This window comes from Drosophila yakuba, chromosome 2L (genome assembly GCF_016746365.2).
Source record: "Drosophila yakuba strain Tai18E2 chromosome 2L, Prin_Dyak_Tai18E2_2.1, whole genome shotgun sequence".
Taxonomy (NCBI): Eukaryota; Metazoa; Arthropoda; class Insecta; order Diptera; family Drosophilidae; genus Drosophila; species Drosophila yakuba.
Window position 1 is genome coordinate 24,000,670 of NC_052527.2, and position 19,501 is coordinate 24,020,170.

General features: G+C 40.3%; 1 protein-coding gene across 1 annotated transcript; it reads right to left on the reverse strand.

The window, feature by feature from the left end:
• Positions 1-9,443: 9,443 nt before the first annotated feature.
• LOC6540014 lies at positions 9,444-12,907 on the reverse strand. Its single transcript, XM_039370248.1, has 4 exons — positions 12,894-12,907; positions 10,714-11,356; positions 10,539-10,653; positions 9,444-10,484 (listed from the first exon to the last, which is right to left on the reverse strand). The coding sequence occupies exons 1-4, from the start codon at positions 12,905-12,907 to the stop codon at positions 10,114-10,116; spliced, it is 1,143 nt and encodes a 380-aa protein (XP_039226182.1). The 3' UTR covers positions 9,444-10,113.
• Positions 12,908-19,501: the final 6,594 nt, after the last annotated feature.

Below are 19,501 nucleotides of genomic sequence, written 5' to 3' on the forward strand. Positions count from 1 at the left end.
TTTGATTCTTTATTTTATTTATATTTTCGGTTTCGGTGGCTAACTTTAATTGAATTTATTTAATAATTTATTTAATTTGTTTTCTTTCCTAATTCATGATTTTTATTTTCTTATTTCTTTCTTAAACTTCGGTAATTTTGTTTAATTTTATCTCTTAATTCTATTTCACTAATTTAATTTTACTAAACATTTGTTTAATGTAACATTCATTTTCTTGTATTTCACTTTTAATTTTCTCCTGTCAATTCTTTAATTTCCTTTATGTAGGGATGTTCACATAAGCAAGTGTAAATAAAAAGAAAATAATAAATTCACTTACCCGAATCCATCCTATGGGCCCGAGGAATTGTTGTTGGGATTTAATTATCCTGATTTAATTGATTAAAAAATGTACACTTGAGCACATATAATTTAGAACAGGCGGTTCTCACGGAGAGAAACTGCCGAATTGCAGGCCACCATATCCGGTGGCTTGCACGCGCAGTGAAATAACTGCTGATCGCGCATTTTAAGGGCAATTGCACAGAGCCCGGTCGGAGCACTCGCGGAGCGATTGACTGACACCGGATATCGGAATGCTGACCTGGCGCTTTGGAGACTGCGCTGCAGAGAGGCAGAGGCCTCAAAATGGGAAACGGGTAGCTCTTTAGTCTATTTTTGTACTCCGGGGTTTAACAGTCTCGATAAATCAATTTAAACCCTCGCGCTAACGGGAGAGCGGACAATAAAGGCGAACTACAGGACTTCTCACACCAGAAAAAAGCGGAAGCGGTAGCAGCTACAACAACAACAATACCAGCGGCAACCACAGCAGCAGCAACAGAGCCTACCAGCGGCAGCAACGGCAAGCAGCAACAGCAGCAGTACCAGAAACCAAAAGCCGTCGGCAAACAAACCGTGACGACAAAATAAAAACATGCAAGACTACGAAGGGGAACTGCAAAACGCAAATCTAGACGATAAAATATTAACATGTGAGTAGCCTTTTTGTCTAAAGTGATTCGTCAATAGAAAATACCTATAAAATAAATTCTGCCGATATTTAAAATCAAATTTAAATAAAAAATAGATGTGAATATTTTTATTCACTGAGACCCACTGAAAAAAAATATACCCAACGATAATTTTTTCATGTATAGAGGGAATGACAACGCCTCGTCAGACGAGGAAGTGTTAGAAGAGTATAAGAAACTTTTAGAAACAAAAGTACAAAAACAAGCCAATAAGGCAGCACACATTCCGGACAGCATTCTCGACGATAGGAATTCAAGCAGCAAGTGTTAGGAATGCAAGCAGAACAGATTGCAAATATGGAGGCCGCCATAGGCGGTGCGCTCCAAAGGCAGGGAGAGATATTCGAAGAAAAATTATCCGCTATTGCGGGGGAGTTAAATTTGCTTAAAGGCAAAACTCCAAAAGTCCAGATATATCGCGAAATTGAAATTAGCGAGTGAACGAACCTCTCGACTTGATAAAATCCGTCCCGGAATTTGACGGGAAACAAATTACGTCTTTTGGAGACAGGTCGCAACTGCGGCATACAAAGTATTTGAACCTTACGAAGGCAGCAGCCGACGCTACCAAGCTGTCGGAATTCTGAAAAATAAAGTTAGAGGCCCAGCGGCCGCCGTGCTAGCCCCATTTAACAATGTGTTTAATTTCTATGCGATAATAGCACGTTTAGACTTTAAATACGCGGACAACACTCCGACACATGCAATTAAACAAGAAGTAAGTTTATCAAGACAGGGGGAATTACCCTTACTCAAATATTACGATGAGGTAGAACGGAAGCTAACGCTTCTAACAAATAAAACAGTTATGACACATGACGCGGCCACAGCAGCCGTCCTCAATGAACAACACAGAAATGACGTCTTACATGCCTTTGTATCTGGCCTAAAAAAATCACTGAAAATAGCCGTTTTTCCGGCACAACCACTGGACTTGCATTCGGTATTGGCACTAGCTCAAGAAGCGGCAAACTTTGCCGGCTTAATGAGGAAAAAAATTATAAATCGCATAATCAGCGGCAGGCAGGGTGGAGAAATCCATCACAGCAAAATTCATATAACTATATTGAACAGGATCAGAACCTAGGGGCAATTAGAAAAAAACCCAAAGGGGAGGAAATCATCAAACCGTCTCGCTTAGACAGAAGTCTCGTCCGTATTTGGGAAACACCCAGAGCCAGTCGCCCCCACCCGAACCTATGGAGGTTGATAACTCATGTCGGTCGAGGCAGCCTGCAACTTGGCAAAGGGGACAATCCACACGGACTCAGCAAAGAATTAACTATATGCCAGAAAAGGGTCAGGAGAGGAAGATTATAACCAGGTGGTACAACAACCCGACTTGGGTTGTAGATAAATAGGGATTTGACCATAACGGGGTAAAAAAGAAAAGCTTGGTTATCGACTTTAGAAAGTTGAACCAAATAACCGTGGATGTACCTATCATTGTCAAATATGGGCGAGTCAAAATATTGCTCAACGATCGACCTTAAAGCGGGCTTTCACCAAATCGTGTTAGCAGAGAAAGCCGAGAAAAAGCAGCTTTCTCTATAAACAATGGCAAATATGAGTTTTGCAGATTACCATTCGGGCTTAAGAACGCCCCAAGTATTTTTCAGAGAGCTATAGATGACGTTTTAAGAGAATGAATCTCGAAGATATGCTACGTGTATGTCGACGATGTTATTATTTGCTCAAAAACAAAAGAGGACCATGTCAAGGACATAAAGAGGGTCCTTGAAAAACTGCTTGAAGCAGGCTTGAGGTATCTCTAGAAAAGTCGAAGTTTTTAAAAAAAAAGTGTCGAATACTTGGGATTCATCGTGTCGCAAGGGGGTCTCCGAACCTCACCTGAAAAGGTGAAAGCTATAAAGGAGATCCCCGTGCCAAAAACTCTTTTTGATCTCAGATCTTTTCTGGGTTTATCAAGTTACTACAGGTGTTTTATCAAAAACTTCGCGTCAATCGCACGCCCCCTAACGGGAATCCTTTAAGGCGAAAACGGGAAAACAAGCAAGTATCAGTAAAAATAAATTAATATAAATATGACTGAAGAACAAAAAACAACATTTAAGAGGCTAAGAGAGATACTGGCATCAGAAGATGTTTTTTTTTTTCAAACCCAGACTTTAAAAAACCGTTCGACTTAACGACGGATGCATCTGGGTACGGACTTAGAGCCGTATTATCCCAAGACAAACGCCCAATTACAATGATATCGCGCACGCTGCGTGATAACGAAAAAAATTTTGCAACCAGCGAGAGAGCGAGAGCTTCTCGCCATAGTTTGGGCGTTTAACAACCTTCGTAATTACATATACTGTGTAAAAGAATTACGCATCTACACCGACCACCAACCACTCACTTTCGCCATCTCGGAAAAAAATACTAATGCGAAGCTAAAACGCTGAAATGGGAATTTCGAAGACTATGAGGCGAAACTTATTTACACGCCAGGAAAAGAAAACCTAGTAGCGGAAGCGTTATCTCGTCAGAACGTAAACGCATTAGAAGACTCATACGCATTATCTTGCCAATTAATTGTTTCAGAAATTAGATCATTATAGAAGAAGATACAAATTCTTCAGTGAGTAACCTTATTCTCTTTAAAAACAAAATAAGGCACGTAATAAGATTTTCCGACCGGGAAAACCTTATAAACACCATTAAAGATGTGGTTAATGCGGGAGTCGTCTACGCAATACATTGCACACTTCCAATCCTAGCATTTATTCAACGCTCACTAATTAAAGCATTCCCAAATACCACATTTAGATATTCAAAACATGTGGTGCAAAATATTACAGGCAAAACGGAACAAAGGGGAATCGCCACAGCCGAACGCAATAGGGCCCATCGCGCAGCCCAAGAAAATGTGAAGCAGATCTTGCGAGACTACTTCTTCCCAAAAATGCTTCGCCTAACAACGGTAACGGCATCTAACTGTAAGATTTGTTCTTTGGCCAAGTATAGTCGACACCCCAATAAACATAAAATCGGACAGATGCCAATTTCCTCTTACGCTGGAGAAATACTCCACATCGATATATTCTCTTCCTTATGTGTGTCGACAAATTTTCAAAATTCGCCATTGTACAGGCAATCGCATCAAGGGCAACCGTGGACGTAAAGTCACCAATATTAAATATACCCAACTTTTTTCCAAACACAAAAACCATCTATTGCGACAACGAAAGGTCACTAAATTCAAAAACAATCAATTCAGTCCTCCCCAACAATTCTAACATTTCTATCGCAAACGCACTTCCTTTACATAGTACTTCCAACGGACATGTAGAACGGTTTTACGGCACACTCGCGGAAATAGCCCGGTGCCTGAAAATAGAAAAAGGGATAGACGACACTATAGAGCTAATTCTATTAGAACCATACATTCGGTAACGGACAAAAAACAAATAGAAATAATACACTCCACACCAGTAGAATTTGAAAGAAAAATCAGCGAGAAAATTCAACAAGCGCAGCATAAAAGCTTGAAAACATCCAATAAAGAGAGGACAGATACAAATTATGAAGTAGGCGATAAAGTTTTCTCCGCTTAGATCTGTACAAACCATCGAAGCAGACCTGGGGACCACGGTTCTTATTAAGGGGAGGGTTGTCCATAAGGACAATCTACGCTAAACACTCCAGCGAGATTATTTTTTCCATATTCTTCTTAGGCTACGAGTCCTTTTTTAGTCCTCGTACTTACGACCTCTAGAACGAACGCGACAATAAGGCTCAATGTCTACACTAACGCGGACTACATCCTAATAGAAGATGGCGAAATTGTCATCTGGGATTCTTACGGATACCTACAGCACTCGATGAACATGAAGACTTATGAAGACTACGCTAACCAGACAGAAACGATGACGAGGACATTTACGGACGACCACAGGACAACGGTTATAATGACGGACCTAACACATATTCGCAAGTTGATCACAACCTTAAAACTTCACCATAAAAATACTAGGAGCATAAATTTAATCGGAACTGCACTAAAAGTTATCGCCGGTAACCCCGACTTTAGCGATTGGGTGCAGGTAAAATTCAATCAGGAACAACTTACGTGTCCAAGCGCATAAAAAAGACACTGCACTCCTGGGAACCCATTTCCGATAGACTCATGACAGCCAGATTAAGATGTAGAGCTAGACATATAAACATCATACAATGCTATGCCCCGACGGAAGACGCCAAAGTCGACACCAAGGACGACTTCTACACTGCCCTCACAGCAACCCTCAGCAAGACGCGGCAAGGTGACATTAACATCCTAATGGGTGACTTTAATGCGAAAGTAGGCCCCAACAACACCGGACTAAGATCTGTCATGGGCCAACATGGAACTGGACCTCGCAATGACAACGGAGAGAGATTAATGGAACTCTGCCAGCTATTCCAACTGGTCATCGGCGGCACAAAATTCCCAAACAAAGATGTCCACAAATACTCCTGGATATCTCCTAGTGGTAACACGCGCAACCAGATCGACCACCTTTGCATTAGCAGGAAATGGAGACACTCACTACTGTCGACGAGTGCCCCCCCCTGAACCTTCACCTCCTTAGTGACTCCACTCTGAATACGAGAATAACGTCCACATTGCGACAACAACTGAGCGCCCTTGGGAGCGCACCTGCAGACAGCTAAGGACCCCAGCTGAGCAAATAATTGGGCTGCAACAACGTGGAAGAGCAGACTGGATATCTGAAGGGACCTGGGACATGATTAGAAGGAGGAACAATCTGAAGCCTCTGGCGGACCAGCTCACACAGAATCGTTATAAATATCGCGAACTGTGCAGAGCTGTGAAAAGAGCGGCCAGAAAGGACAAACGAGCGCTACTGGATAGAATTGCGACAGACGCAGAACGAGCAGCCGGGGAGAACAACATGCTCTCGTTATACCAGCAGATTGCACGGATTGCCGGAACCCACCAACGACGGAACTGCCAGTCAGAGACCTAGAAGGCAACCTACTATCCAATGATGATGCACAAATCCGGAGATGGCGCCAATACTTCATGGGAATTAGCCACACCACATCACCAAACGTGGCTACGGATTATAGAAGCATTGCGCAACCAAGTGGGAATACCAGGATACCCTCTACACCCCCGCATGTAAGAGAGATTGTGAATGCAATAAAGAAGGTAAAGCGGAACAGGGCAGCCTGCGAGGTCAACATACCAGCCGAACTGCTTCAAGTTGACTCTCAGCTGATGGCTGATACGCTGCATCCAAATTCCGCACGCATATGGGGAGGCGAGACTGTACCTGACTCCTGGTTAAACGGAATCATCGTGAAGCTCCCCAAGAAAGGCGACCTTAGCGACTGCAACAACTGGAGAGGAATAACACTGCACAACACTAGCTACACTGCTGAACGAACGCCTCCAGGAAAAATCGAGCCAACAATCCTAGACGAACAGGCAGGCTTCAGACCACACAGGAATTGCGTAGATCAGGCAAACTCACTACGCATAATTACCGAGCAAGCTGTGGAATGCAGAGCCCCGCTTTATCTCCTGTTCATCGATTTCAAGAAGGCGTTCGACTCAGTTGAAAGGGCAGCAATATGGCGATCACTTGCAAGGAAAGGAGTACCTGTGAACCTCATCGCTATCATCAAATCGATGGAAAAACAAGTGAACCTTTCCAGATGAACACCGGAATTCGGCAAGGATGCCCTTAATGAGCGAAGTATGCTCGTCCAAGCGCGGAATTACGTGGAGCCTCACCAGACACCTTGAGGACTTGGACTATGCAGACGACATCTGTCTTATCTCGCATAGACTCGGCGATACACAGAGGAAAAGTAATGACCTCGTCAGGATAGCCTGCAGCGTCGGACTCCAGATAAATGTAGCAAAAACACAAGCTATGCGATTCAACCACTCCAACCGAGGAAACATCATCATACATGGGAACCCAATCGAGTTCGTCAACAGCTTCCCATACCTTGGCACCATCATATCCAACAGTGGAGGAGTGGATGATGATGTCTCGAGTAGTCTTGGCAAAGCCCGCTCAGCATATGGGGACTATGGAGAAACAGACAAAGAGCCTGTTACTGATGCATATAGCCAGGGACATATGGAGGGGCTTTGAGAAGCGGGAGTGAAACGTTTTAAAACACTTTTCTATAAATCTACGTCCGCCCGCAAGTAATCTCGCTAAGATCGAGGATTGCCTCAATTCCAGACCCCTTTCCCCGATGTACAAAGATCCCTCAGATTTTCTGACCCTCACATCAGGCCATTTTCTTATTGGAGGAGGGTTTCTTTCCAAGGCTGAGCCACCACACCCTGCTCCACATGTATGATGAACTCCGCTCTGCTCCGACAGTGGCATCGCTGCACCTCGTTTGATGTCCACCTCCCGGTCTCCGCCGCCAGCCCCAGTCTCCAACGATCGCCGCGACCGGAGGTTTCCGTCGCCTTTCCGTCGTTGATAACGTGGGCGGCCACGTTCCTGTCCACATTCCGGCGACAGCAATTGTCGTGCTGGACACGGAGGTTCGCCTCCAACTGAAGATCGACCACGGCCTAAGGTTCCGGAAACCCCTTTGAGAGCTGAGCGATGCAACAAGGGCCAAATTTGACAATATTTGTCACGCGGACCGGGGTTCCTTAAAATCAAGGTTGGGTTGCCCGTCTCTCAGAACATGGGACCGATGGGACCGTCTTGGGACACCGATCCTTCTGCCCATCCAGCTAATGATTACATTGCCTACGCAATGGGGGGAGAATGTTCACGCCAGGAGGGCGCGAAGTTCCGACTGGCAGTGTGAGCGGCCAGCTCTTGCTCGCGAGCTTTCGCTCTGCCTCTTCGTCTTCTCGCTCTCCCTCCTCCCAGCCGGTCCAAGTTCACCACTCCACGGTCCCGCGGCCCAATCAGTTAATATTAATCCAAGCTGTAACGAAATAAAGTGAAGTTCCGTGCATCAGCCACTCTATGTCTTCTTCTTACCATATCCGCCCCCTCCATTTCAGGACCTATGGGACAACTTTGACTCAGGGTAGATAACAGATACTCCTAGTTTGTAAGAAAGTCTACGAGGTAACGAAACAAATTTAAAACAAGTTCCCCGGCAGGTATCTGTTACTCAGATAGTGGAAGTGCGAACAAGAAATGTGAACAGACGCACATGGCCAGATCGACTACGCCATCGATCCTGTTCAGGAATACTTTATACTTTAAACATTAATTTTTTTTTATTTTATTAAGATTAAATCTAGTACTAAATTCTAAACTTAATATATAATGTAAAAAGTTTCTGTCTGGTGGGGCCTTCGACTCGAAATTATTCAACTTTATACTTTGTATTGTCGCTTTCTTCTGTCTGTTACATACTTTTCAACGATAGTGGTATACCCTTCTATTAGGGAAATTGGTCTTAAAGAAATAAAAGAAGCATAATGGGAAACAGACCCGACAATTATTTTGTAGGAAATACAAATAGCTATAATAATAATAATATGAATAATAACAATTTTATCAAAACAAAAGAGGTATCCAAAATAACATGGAAACAAAAAAAAATATTGGGAAACCTGTTGCTAAGCCCACTTTAACACCCACCAAACGCCCAAAACTTTCAAGACCATACTATTAAATCATATTTTAATTTTTTTTCATTAAATCTTTATTTTCCCTATTTCTATCAATATGCCAGAAATGAGGTGGCATGTCCGTATAAACGTAGCTGAGTAACGGATATCTGATAGTCGGGTAACTCGACTTAAGCATTCTGTCTTGTATGAATTGATGCAATATGTTCAACCTTCAATGTACCTTGAGGGACGACGTACCCTTCACACGGAGTAGGAAAAGGTCTTAAGTATGTCTAAGTAATAAGAAAAATGTATATTTAACCATTTATTTAATAGGAGACCACTTGTTTTTATTCGATAGAAAGATAGGTTTTTAGGCTAAATATTTTCTTCAAAGTAATTTTATGAGAGTATTTTATATAACTGATAGTTATTTGTGGATTGATCTGAATGACTTACTGTTGCTGTAAGCTGAAATGGTCTGCTTAGTACTTATGCCAAATTAATTTTACGAGATGAGCCAAGGAGCCTAGTACTTATGCCAAATTAATTTTACGAGATGAGCCAAGGGGCCGTAATTACTAGGCTACGGGACAATAATACCTTTACCTTACATTGCACATTGAGCTAAATTAAAAAAAAAAGTGGCATAAAGTCTAATATTGGAGATATTGACAAATTTGGTATATTGAAAGTTGGTATATATGATAAAAATACCACACAAAATATTTAAACAACATTTTAAGTTAATTGGACTACGCCTTACCTGCGTATACGTATATTTTTAATGATGTGAAATTTGGAAAGTAATTTTTGTTTTTTTTTATTAAATATTGATAACCATAAAAATGTATAGAAAACTTAAAAATAAAACTGTTTATTAAAATTTAATTTATTTTTAATATCAAGGTTAGTTTTACCCATTATTATGGTGTTTCCTTGAAAATATTCAACGAAATTTTTTTTTATTTAATTTTCTTCTGTAGGGATTCAAATGAAAATGAATTTATCTCGTCTGATTTCGAGTCATCAGCAGAACTACAATCATTAGATAAGGATTGAACATTACATGGAGTAACATTATGGGGTGCTTTTAAAAGCTCGATTTTCAGCAACTATTGCAAATTTGCAGTTTTTAGCAATAAGAATATTATGCAGATTCCAAAGTAAAATTTCATTATATTTCGACCGCACTTTTCCAGATATCTTTTAAGATGAAGCTCCAATCTTCTTGTTTTTGACAAAATTGACGGCATACTTTCACTAATTGACATTCGGCAAGGAGTTGGCAACAAAAGTGACAAACTAAAAAAAGTAACAGGATGCGTGAAGTGCTTGATCACCAAGAACTTTTCGGAATCTATCACCTTTATGTTTCAGACAACGATACAAAGAAGCGTGGTTATACTATTAGAAGCTCTAAACTCTATCCAATGAACCTATTACAATTACTAATATATACTTTATTTCACAAAATCGGTCGATTAGAACCAAGAAAATATTTATTAAAAAAATTTATATCAAGTTACCCTGTTATAAAATATTTGTAAACAGCTCTACCAAAAAAATGCACGTAGCTATAGCAGATCCCAATATCCAGACAATTATAAATCCCGCAAAGTTTGACATGCCAAGCGTAATCGGACCAATATCTTTACTTCCTGTCATTGTTTCTTGGACTTGTTGCTGTATCTTCAGATTTAGGTTATCGGCCACTACGCGGAATTCCCAGTATTTATCGAAACCAGAAGAATGCCAGCTATATATAAGAGTATTGAATTTCTCAAGGAGGGGCCAAAGTCTGGGAACAAAAGCCACCGTATATTGAAAATAAAGATCGTCCTTCATTATAACTAACTGACCAACCGCTTCAGGCCCCAAATAGTTCCCAATTGCAAAGTGACCTACAGATCAACAAAAATAAAACATTGGTTATTATGATTATTTCTTGTTGTTACCGAATGGCAGACGCTCCACCGAAAATCCAATGCGAATATCCTCGCCTTGGGCTAAGAGTAGCAACTCGTCGTCGCTATAGATGTGAAAATTGTTCAATATTTCCTTCACTAAAGGCTTTTATAGAAAGAAACGTATACTACTATGATGATAATATTCGTCATTAAAAACACTTACCTCATCAGAAGCGCGTATGGCAGAGACCCATGCCTCAGAGTTAGCCGCCCACTGTAATCGGTGCAATCGTAAACGATGGACGGTGTCGGCTGCCTCGCCCAGGCTGGGAATTGTCAATATACTGGCAAGCCCACCATCATATATACTGGTTATGATTAAATCATTAAGAAAGCAGGCAAAGAGTAGTACACGAACTGTCAGTGAATATGCCTTGCTGTTTTCTGATTGCGATATGAAAAGCTTAAAGGTGGTAAATACTCCGAACCTTATGCAAGTCCACCAGCCCACACGGTAACTAGGTTGTTCATACAGCGCTTGCTCACTTTTATATGCTAAAACCAATCCTACGGCTTCCACACATAGACATAATAAAATTGTAGCCCATAAAGATTCTTTGAAAGGCTTTAAGGGAAGATACCAACTGGTCAGTCGCAAAGGCGCTGGTACAAGACATGTTATTCCCGAACGTACAAGATACATGGAGAGGTCTAGGTATGTGTAATCTTCGGACCACGAGTACATAGCTCCAATGCATATATCTGCTTTACGATTTATAAGCATACCAAGGGCACCATCTCCAGACATATTTGGATAAACTTTTCCCCAATCATCTGCGTCAGCTACGAAAATAAGAAAGAAGATTCTTTATAGCTAAATTAGATCGAAGCATAAATCAACATTGTCTATTTTTTGCAATATATTTGTATTGATTTTTGCATATTTGTGCATAGATGGCATAGATATTGTGAGAATTCAATGGATTTGTTTAAGATATTACCAAGCACCAAAAAAAGTTGTAAAATACTTAGGGACTATTAGTTATGTTCAGGTCCAACGTTTTGTATGATTCAATTGTGGACACCTGTGCATAAAATTTCTGCTTTAAATCATAATTTTTTTCAAAGTGTATTTAGATCATAAGGCTTGTAAAAAATACGGTTGTTGGTAGACATGGTAATCGTTGGTGGTTTTGAGTATAAGAAGTAATATAAAATTATTCCAGAAATGTTAGATTTCACTGTCGGAACTTCAACATCAGCTTGGAATATCTTCTTGGAGTATCTTCTACATGAACAAATTCAACCCAGTAAGGGAGCGGAACGCTATTATGGAAGAGGGAAATCTTCGCGAGGGGATGCGAGCATTGAAAGCCTTTCCATCATCGAGTTCCCCGACTACCTGATACCCGTTACTCAGCTAGTGGAAGTGCGAAGGAGAGTCTTCAACACCGACAGTATTTGTCAGTATGTGGGCGTTAGAGTGGGCGTGGCAAAAGACTTACGAGACTAACAAAAATGTAAGAAAATATCAAAAAGTTTTTCAAAAGTGGACGCCTTGTGGGCGTTAGAGTGGGTGTGGCAACATTGGTCAACAGGCTTGTGCTGCGTCTATGTTTTTGGAGTCTGTATGTTTGTTCTCAACATTCTAGCTGTTGTAGTTCCAGAGATCTCGACGTTCATACGGACAGACAGACGGACATGGCCAGATCGACTCGGCTATTGATCCTGATCAAGAATATATATACTTTATACAGAAACGTCTCCTTTTGCCAGTTACAAATGTACCCTTTTACTTTACGAGTAACGGGTATAAGTATATTACGTTAAGCTTCAGCCAATTATAACTGCTTAACGAAAGGTATTCGTTTGTTGTGTACTTCTTTGCCATCGAACTTGATAAATGTGGGTTTGGAGCTTAGTTGTATTGGGAGTGTACACACTGTTTTTTATTCCACCAAAACCGCCAAGTATTTCATCAGCCGAATAGCATTGCCAACAGTCTCTCTCTCCCATGGTGTCTTTCAAATATTATGTTGAAGTCAGTCGCTGCAGAATTTTTAACGAGGTCCATAGTGCGAAAGTCGTAGTTTTTTCATTTTACAATCATAATTTAAAACCTTGTAAACATTACCCAAACAATTAAACCTAATTTGTATGATCCTTACATAAATATATACCATACCTACCTGAATGGTACAACGCGGACAGCAATCTGGTGTTGCTTAAGGATAAAAAATATGCAGTCAAAGTTGTCCTGCAACTTTGTATAGAACTCTTCACGAACCACATTTTTATATATAAGGTATCCGAAATGAGTAAGTAAACAACAGTATCTCTAACAGTTTCATCCAGAAAATGTAATTCTTTTATTTCTTTTTTTAGTTTTTCAATTGACTTTACCGTAAGGTTTCCATGTTCGATCACTTTTAGTAGATAAGGTTGGCGCCAGTGAACGAAATATTTATATATCACTCTGTACTCGGTCACACAGCGCTGATGACGTTGAAAAGGACTATTTCTTTTTGAATTCATTACTAATAAGAAATATAAATAAATAAAAGTTACAGTCATGTTTTCGTGCGCGAGAAGTAAAGACTTGTGACTAATTACCGCCTTATCAGTTAAAAACCGACAGCAACACTAACTCTATACAAAATTTATAGAAATAACATAGAAAGAGACACAAAAAAAAGAGACAAAGCTAATAGGGCTAGTGCCCAATAAACAACCACAAAAATGCCTCCCGATATCAATAGATTATTTAAATCATCCGACACTGGACCCAAATTCATCATCATAATCAGAACAGACAATGAAACGTTAAAAACGTAATTCGGAAAATTTCAAAAATTGAAAACTACGAACCTAAAGAAACTGGCCTCATCATGATCACCTTTGCATCTCTAACGCTACCAGATACATTGATGCTTGGATACAAGAGAGTGAATGTACGTCCATATATTCCTCTTCCACCTAAACTGTCTTAGTTTTGGACATCCCACAACCGCTTGCTCATCAAACAAATTATGCAACAACTGCTCCGCCGAACAATACACAGGAAGAAACGAAATATGCACCAAAATTAAATTTTGCGTAAACTGCAAATACGATATCCCAGACAACAAGCACAGCCCATTGGCATTTATAAAACAAAAGGAAATAACATCTATAAAAACCCCCGAAAAAGTCGACAACAAAAATGACCTAAGGATCTACTACTCACGATACACCCACCAACCTACTCTATACTCAACCATAACAGCCGAAAAAACAACAAAAAAAGTCACGTTAATCACCAAACCACGCAGAACCGTCCAGAACGAAAAAAAATACTTCCACCATCTCCTCAGCCGCTAGCTCCCGTTTAGAAACACAACAACATATGATGACCTCGACACACTCATGGACACAACTCCAAACACTGCAACTACATCAACACTGAGCTCCTCCATACACGAAGACCTAAAACTAAGAATCTACACCACCAAACACAACACTCTTGCCAAGACCCTTAGATCTAAAGAAAAAGCAGAACAAAAACCCAAAAAAATAATAAGAACTAAAACCCACTACTTAACAGCGACAGTGACATTATCTAATACAAAAAAATATATATATTGTGCAATTACACATTAAAGCAGGTAAAGTTTCCTTAGTTTCTAAATTAATTAAAAAATAATCTTAAAAAATGCTTCAAGTAATACAGTGGAACATGGACGGTTACATTAACAACTACAACCAATTGCAAATTATTATTAAAAACCAGAATCCTAAGATTATATCCATACAAGAAACACACTTACACACTTCCAATCAACTACACGATCTATCACGAAAACACCGTCACAAAAAGATTTGGAGAAGTCGCTATCCTCATCCACACGTCATTACAACATCAAAATGTATAACTTAGTACTGAGTACAAATGTACCGTACTTCGATACAATAAAAGTAACAATTCATTCCAAATTTAAGTTCACCATAGCATCATCATACATCCCATACACTCAAAAAATCTTTTACAATACAAAACCTCAGAAATATATACAACAACCTACAACCACACCTACTAATAACTGGAGATTTTAACAGCTGGCACAGGAGCTGGGGTTCGAAAACCAACAACAAAAATAGGAAACACATTATTTAAAATTATCAACCAAAAATTCACTCGTAACAACGGCTCAGAAACCCCCTTTACAATTCACATAGACCTTTTCGAAGAAGTTTATATAAACAACCCGACCGAAAGACCTAGATTTAACCTTAAGAAAGCAAACTGGCCCCTATGTTAAAATTCCGAGTAAGCTGTCTACTGAAAAGCCTCCAAGCTCCAATATTAATAAAGAGGCGCTATTATCACAAGCATAATAATTCAAGCTGCCAAGAAGTCATCCCCCAATCACAGCACTCCAAAAACCACTTGGCACAATTAAAAAATAAAAAACAAATAGCCTGGAAAAACCTTAAAAGAAACACTAACATGACAAACGTATTATCCTACAAAAAAGCCAACGCCAAACTCAAACGAGAAATAAAAATAAGGAAAACAAGTTCACCTATCGGAAAAATATGCACTTAAATAAACCATTTCTGCGGCCTGAAAACTAGGCAACACATCCACTGCCTTACCGACCCCAATGACATAACACAAAGTATTTTGGACAATAATAAAATAGCCAACAACCTCTGCACCCATTAGTCTAAAGCATCGCTTGACAGCAACTTCCACACAACATTCATACAAAGAAAATACAATCCAATCCCTCACACTCACGTCCTATCCCCTACGGCGCTTAGCAACGAACAGGATATATATCTTAGAGAACTTATTGCTGCACTTAACCAACTAAATATAAAAACTCCAGGCCGAGACCGTATAAGCTATCCTATGCTATAAAACCATTCCTCAAACCTACATAAAAGACTGCTTCAACTTTTCAACTGAGATCTCAACTTTTATACCACTTTCAACCACTACACAACGGAATACCGCAAGGATTCTTCTTATCCGTAATATTATTCGCAAAAGCATATAACCAATTAAACAAAATACTAGATACGCACAATAAAAAAGGATTTCACTGCTTACGCCAACGACTTCACAATAATTTACAATCTAGGGAAAAAACAGAACAACCTCAATTTAGACGCACTACTCAACGACATAAATCAATGGTGCAACAACTCTGGTGCATCTCTCTTAACCAACAAATGCACGCACCTGCACATTTGTAGGAAAATAACCTGCAACTTCACGCTGCAAACCAAAAAATGTTACGTCCCTCAAAATACTCGGTAAACCAATAGCCAAAAACTACAGAAGGAACAAACACATCCAAAACCTTACTGTAGAACTAGCTAAAATACTAGACGTCATTATGTGCCTATCCAACAATAAATTCTGCTGCAACACAAACACAATAATATATGTGGTTAAATCAATTATTATGTCCAAAATAGACTACGGTGTACACATCTATGGAAATGCACCGAAATCAACCCTGAGCAAACTGTGAACGATTTACCACTCAGCAAATAGAATCGCCTTTAATGCCTTTCGCACCACCCCAATAAACAACCTTATGCACGAACATACTGTCAATAGAAAATAGAAGCACGTATGCAACGCAAAAAAACAGCAAAATCATAATCAAGTCCAAGTCCTCACCAATTGAAAAAATGTACAATCAAATTAATAACTCCAAAAGAATACCAAAACTCCTGTTTTCAACACACAACACAATAAAACAATTAACAAATTTCTTCTACCTTTAAAGCGAAGGGTCGTGTTTTTTCTGCGCTCCGAATTAATTTTTGTTTTGCCAAATCCAGCGGTGGACTTTCTCTTTCTGTCTTTGCGTTTAGTTTACTCTCTCTTTCGTGCGTTGTCCGTATTGCTGTTTGGTGTTGTTTTTGTACTTAACTGCACGGTGTACCCGCTCTCTCGCTCTCCCACACAAAATCTCAAAGGGCAGACTGCGCTCGTTCGGTACATTTTTGATTTTGTCTTTTGGTACAGAGGTCAAAACCCAATTAAATATAAAAACCAATGTGGTCTGCTTCCAAAACAAATGCCGTCAGGTAATAAAGCCTGAGCAGTCAAAAATGACCGCTTGCTATGTGATAGAATGGTGCACACTGAGTACGCTGGTTTTAACGGCCGAACAAGTGATTACCTAGCTAAGGGCCCAAATCTAAAATACTGTTGGGATGCTTGGCTAGAGATTGCACACGAAATGAAATCGTTTATGCACTAAACTAAAGGTGGCTTTAAAGGACTGATCAGCAGAGTTAGCGTAGCTAGAGATAGTTTTCGTCGAGCTGAAGATATTCTTTCCGCGCTTGATTTTCAGTTTAACAGCCCTAAGCCTAAGGGGAACGCCCCACAGCCACTGGCTAATGATCCTTTGTGGATAGAATCCACTTTGGGATTGCTAGAGATTCCGATTTGTCCGCACTGGTTTCTCAACCAGTGATTCCACCTGTCCCGGTTAGTTTACTAAAGCAATATTGAGTCCGGACTACCGGCACTTCAGAAATATAACCTGCAGTGCCAAAACCCCACTTGGTTGTTCCACTAAAGAAACAAATTTTCGTTTCTCGGCTTTTCCCTGCATTTATTTTTTTTTTAAATCTTCTTATTTATTGAATCTTCCATTTTACTTAAGAGACTAACAATAGGCAGATTTGTAGAACTACACAAATTGGAAGCTCGATGATCATTTTCGGTGTTATTAAATCGAAGCCAGGCGATTTTCCAGTCTTCAGTTGCTCCCTAATGACTTTCGTTATTTCGCTATAGCGAAAGCATTGGAGGCTTATAGAGGTAGATTGTAGGCAGTCTTCTTGCCAATTACTAACAAAGTGGTGTTTGATTCGCGATCGTATTAGTATGCCAGTGCCTCCATGGGCCTTGCCATCCAGGTGATTCGTAAAGTAAAATTTGTATCCTGGTATTTGAAAATTGTACTTTTCAGTAAGGTGAGTCTCTGAGAGCAGCATAACATCCATGTTTCTGTCGGCTAAGAACTGAGCAAGTTCTAGCTTGTGTCGCGAAACGCCATTAGCGTTCCAGGTTGCTATAATTATACTGTTATAGAAGAAACGAGCATTTGAATAAGGATGCTTTGGTTCCTCATAAGTTCTTGCATAGTTGTTTGCATGAAGGCCATGAAGTCTTTCATGCTTTGCTGCATCGAAAGCATAATCGCTTCAACGCCAATTGGCTGCTGTTGCATGTTATCGTGAGTGTTTGTTTGATGAATGGGGGTGTCCGCTGCTGGTGTTTGGATCCCTGATTTTAGTGCACTTGCAAAGGAAATATTTGGCGCTGTTCGGTAGCTGGTAGACAAAGGGATGTTAGTTGTACTCGGTTCCATTGCTTTGTGAATTGTTGGTGTGGTACGATCACGAACTGAAGTCACTCGTTTGTTTAGGCGACTCTTAAGTTCCTTGTAAACAATGCATCCTCGACAGTTGGCTGTGTGGTTTTCGCCACAGTTGCTGCATAACTTAATTGAGCTGTCGTCCTTGTTCTTAGGACAGTTTGCGGTACTGTGAGCATCGCTGCAAACAACGCAGATAGATTTTAGGGTGCAGTTCGCTTTGGTGTGGCCATATTCTTGGCAGTTAGTGCACTGCACAGTGCTTGTGTGGCTCTTCGACGGTTATTCTCCGGTGCAGTAGTTTATAAATAGGATGTACTTTATTTTTGCTGATTTTTTGACTCGATGTCTCCAGTTCGACTTTGAAGAGTGGCTGCGGCTCTTTCTTCCTGTTAAGAATGTTGATCACCGTTTTTGCCTTAAAGTTTTTCTCCTTCGGTTGGGGTCACTGATGATTCAATTCCTTTAATGACAACCTGCAATTCTTTGGCAGGTATAGTAACTCTTTCCAGCTTCATCCAGGTACTTGGTCACTGATCGATGGCTAGACTCATCCGGAGTCTGCACTTTCGTTTCATGTATGTTTCCCTTGGTAAGAGGTATAACGTGGAACTTGTTTTCTCCGATGATCGTAGCTAGTTTGTTAACCAGTGCACTTGAGGTTTTCTCTCGTATAAATATTGGTGGCGGCGTAATCTTCTTCTGCTCCTGTTCTTTGATTGGATGCACTTCACAGTCATCCAGTAGTGCAAACCTATTTGAAGTTGAGTTGTCAACGTTGGTGCGATTTATTTTCGGCTGATTGCTAGCCTGTTTGTGTTGTGGGCTTAGCTTTCGCTTTATTTGAATGTAGCGATCCAGGCCTGTTTGAAACAGTTTTTTGTTTTGTTTTGGTTCTTGTCCGCTTTTGTTTTCTAGAGTCGGAGAGAGTGCACTTGCTTTAGTTTTTGTTGATTCAGCAGAAATGTACACAGCTCTCGGTACTGAGCATAGTGTTGTTGTTGTTGTTGCTATAGGTGCAGTTGCAGTAGATATCGAAGTTACTGTGCTGGTAGCTACAGAGCTTGACACCGTTTGCAATGAGGAGAGCGCGAGAGAGACGCTCTCAATGCGTTCGGGTTCACATCGTGCAGTCATAAGCATTGGTGAGCAAGACCGCGTTCGTTTGCTTTCTGCAGGTGCTAGGTCATTGGCCCGATGGATTGTTTGGCACTCGCGGGCGTCAGCCACGACGGTGAAGTATGCATTGTTTCGTTGGAGAGAGAGCCGGCGCTCGTCTTGCTCTTTTTGCCGCTGAGCGCGCAAATCGCGTTGGCTCATTTTGGAACTGTCGATTTGTTTGTTGTCTATTTAAATTAGCTTTTGTTTTAATTTAATGTTTCCACGCACAACAAATATTATAGATTTGCAATTTAACATTGCTAATAGCGTCTTTTCGCTGATATTTGTAATTTATTTTGTTTTATTTATTCACTTCACTTGAATAAATTGATTTTATACATAGCTCGATGAAAATACGTCTTACCCCGACGCGAGTCGAACTATATCTCAATATAGAACTATAACTTTGATATTATGCATAATATTTTCGAGAAGTCAAAACTGTTTCAAAAGATTGCC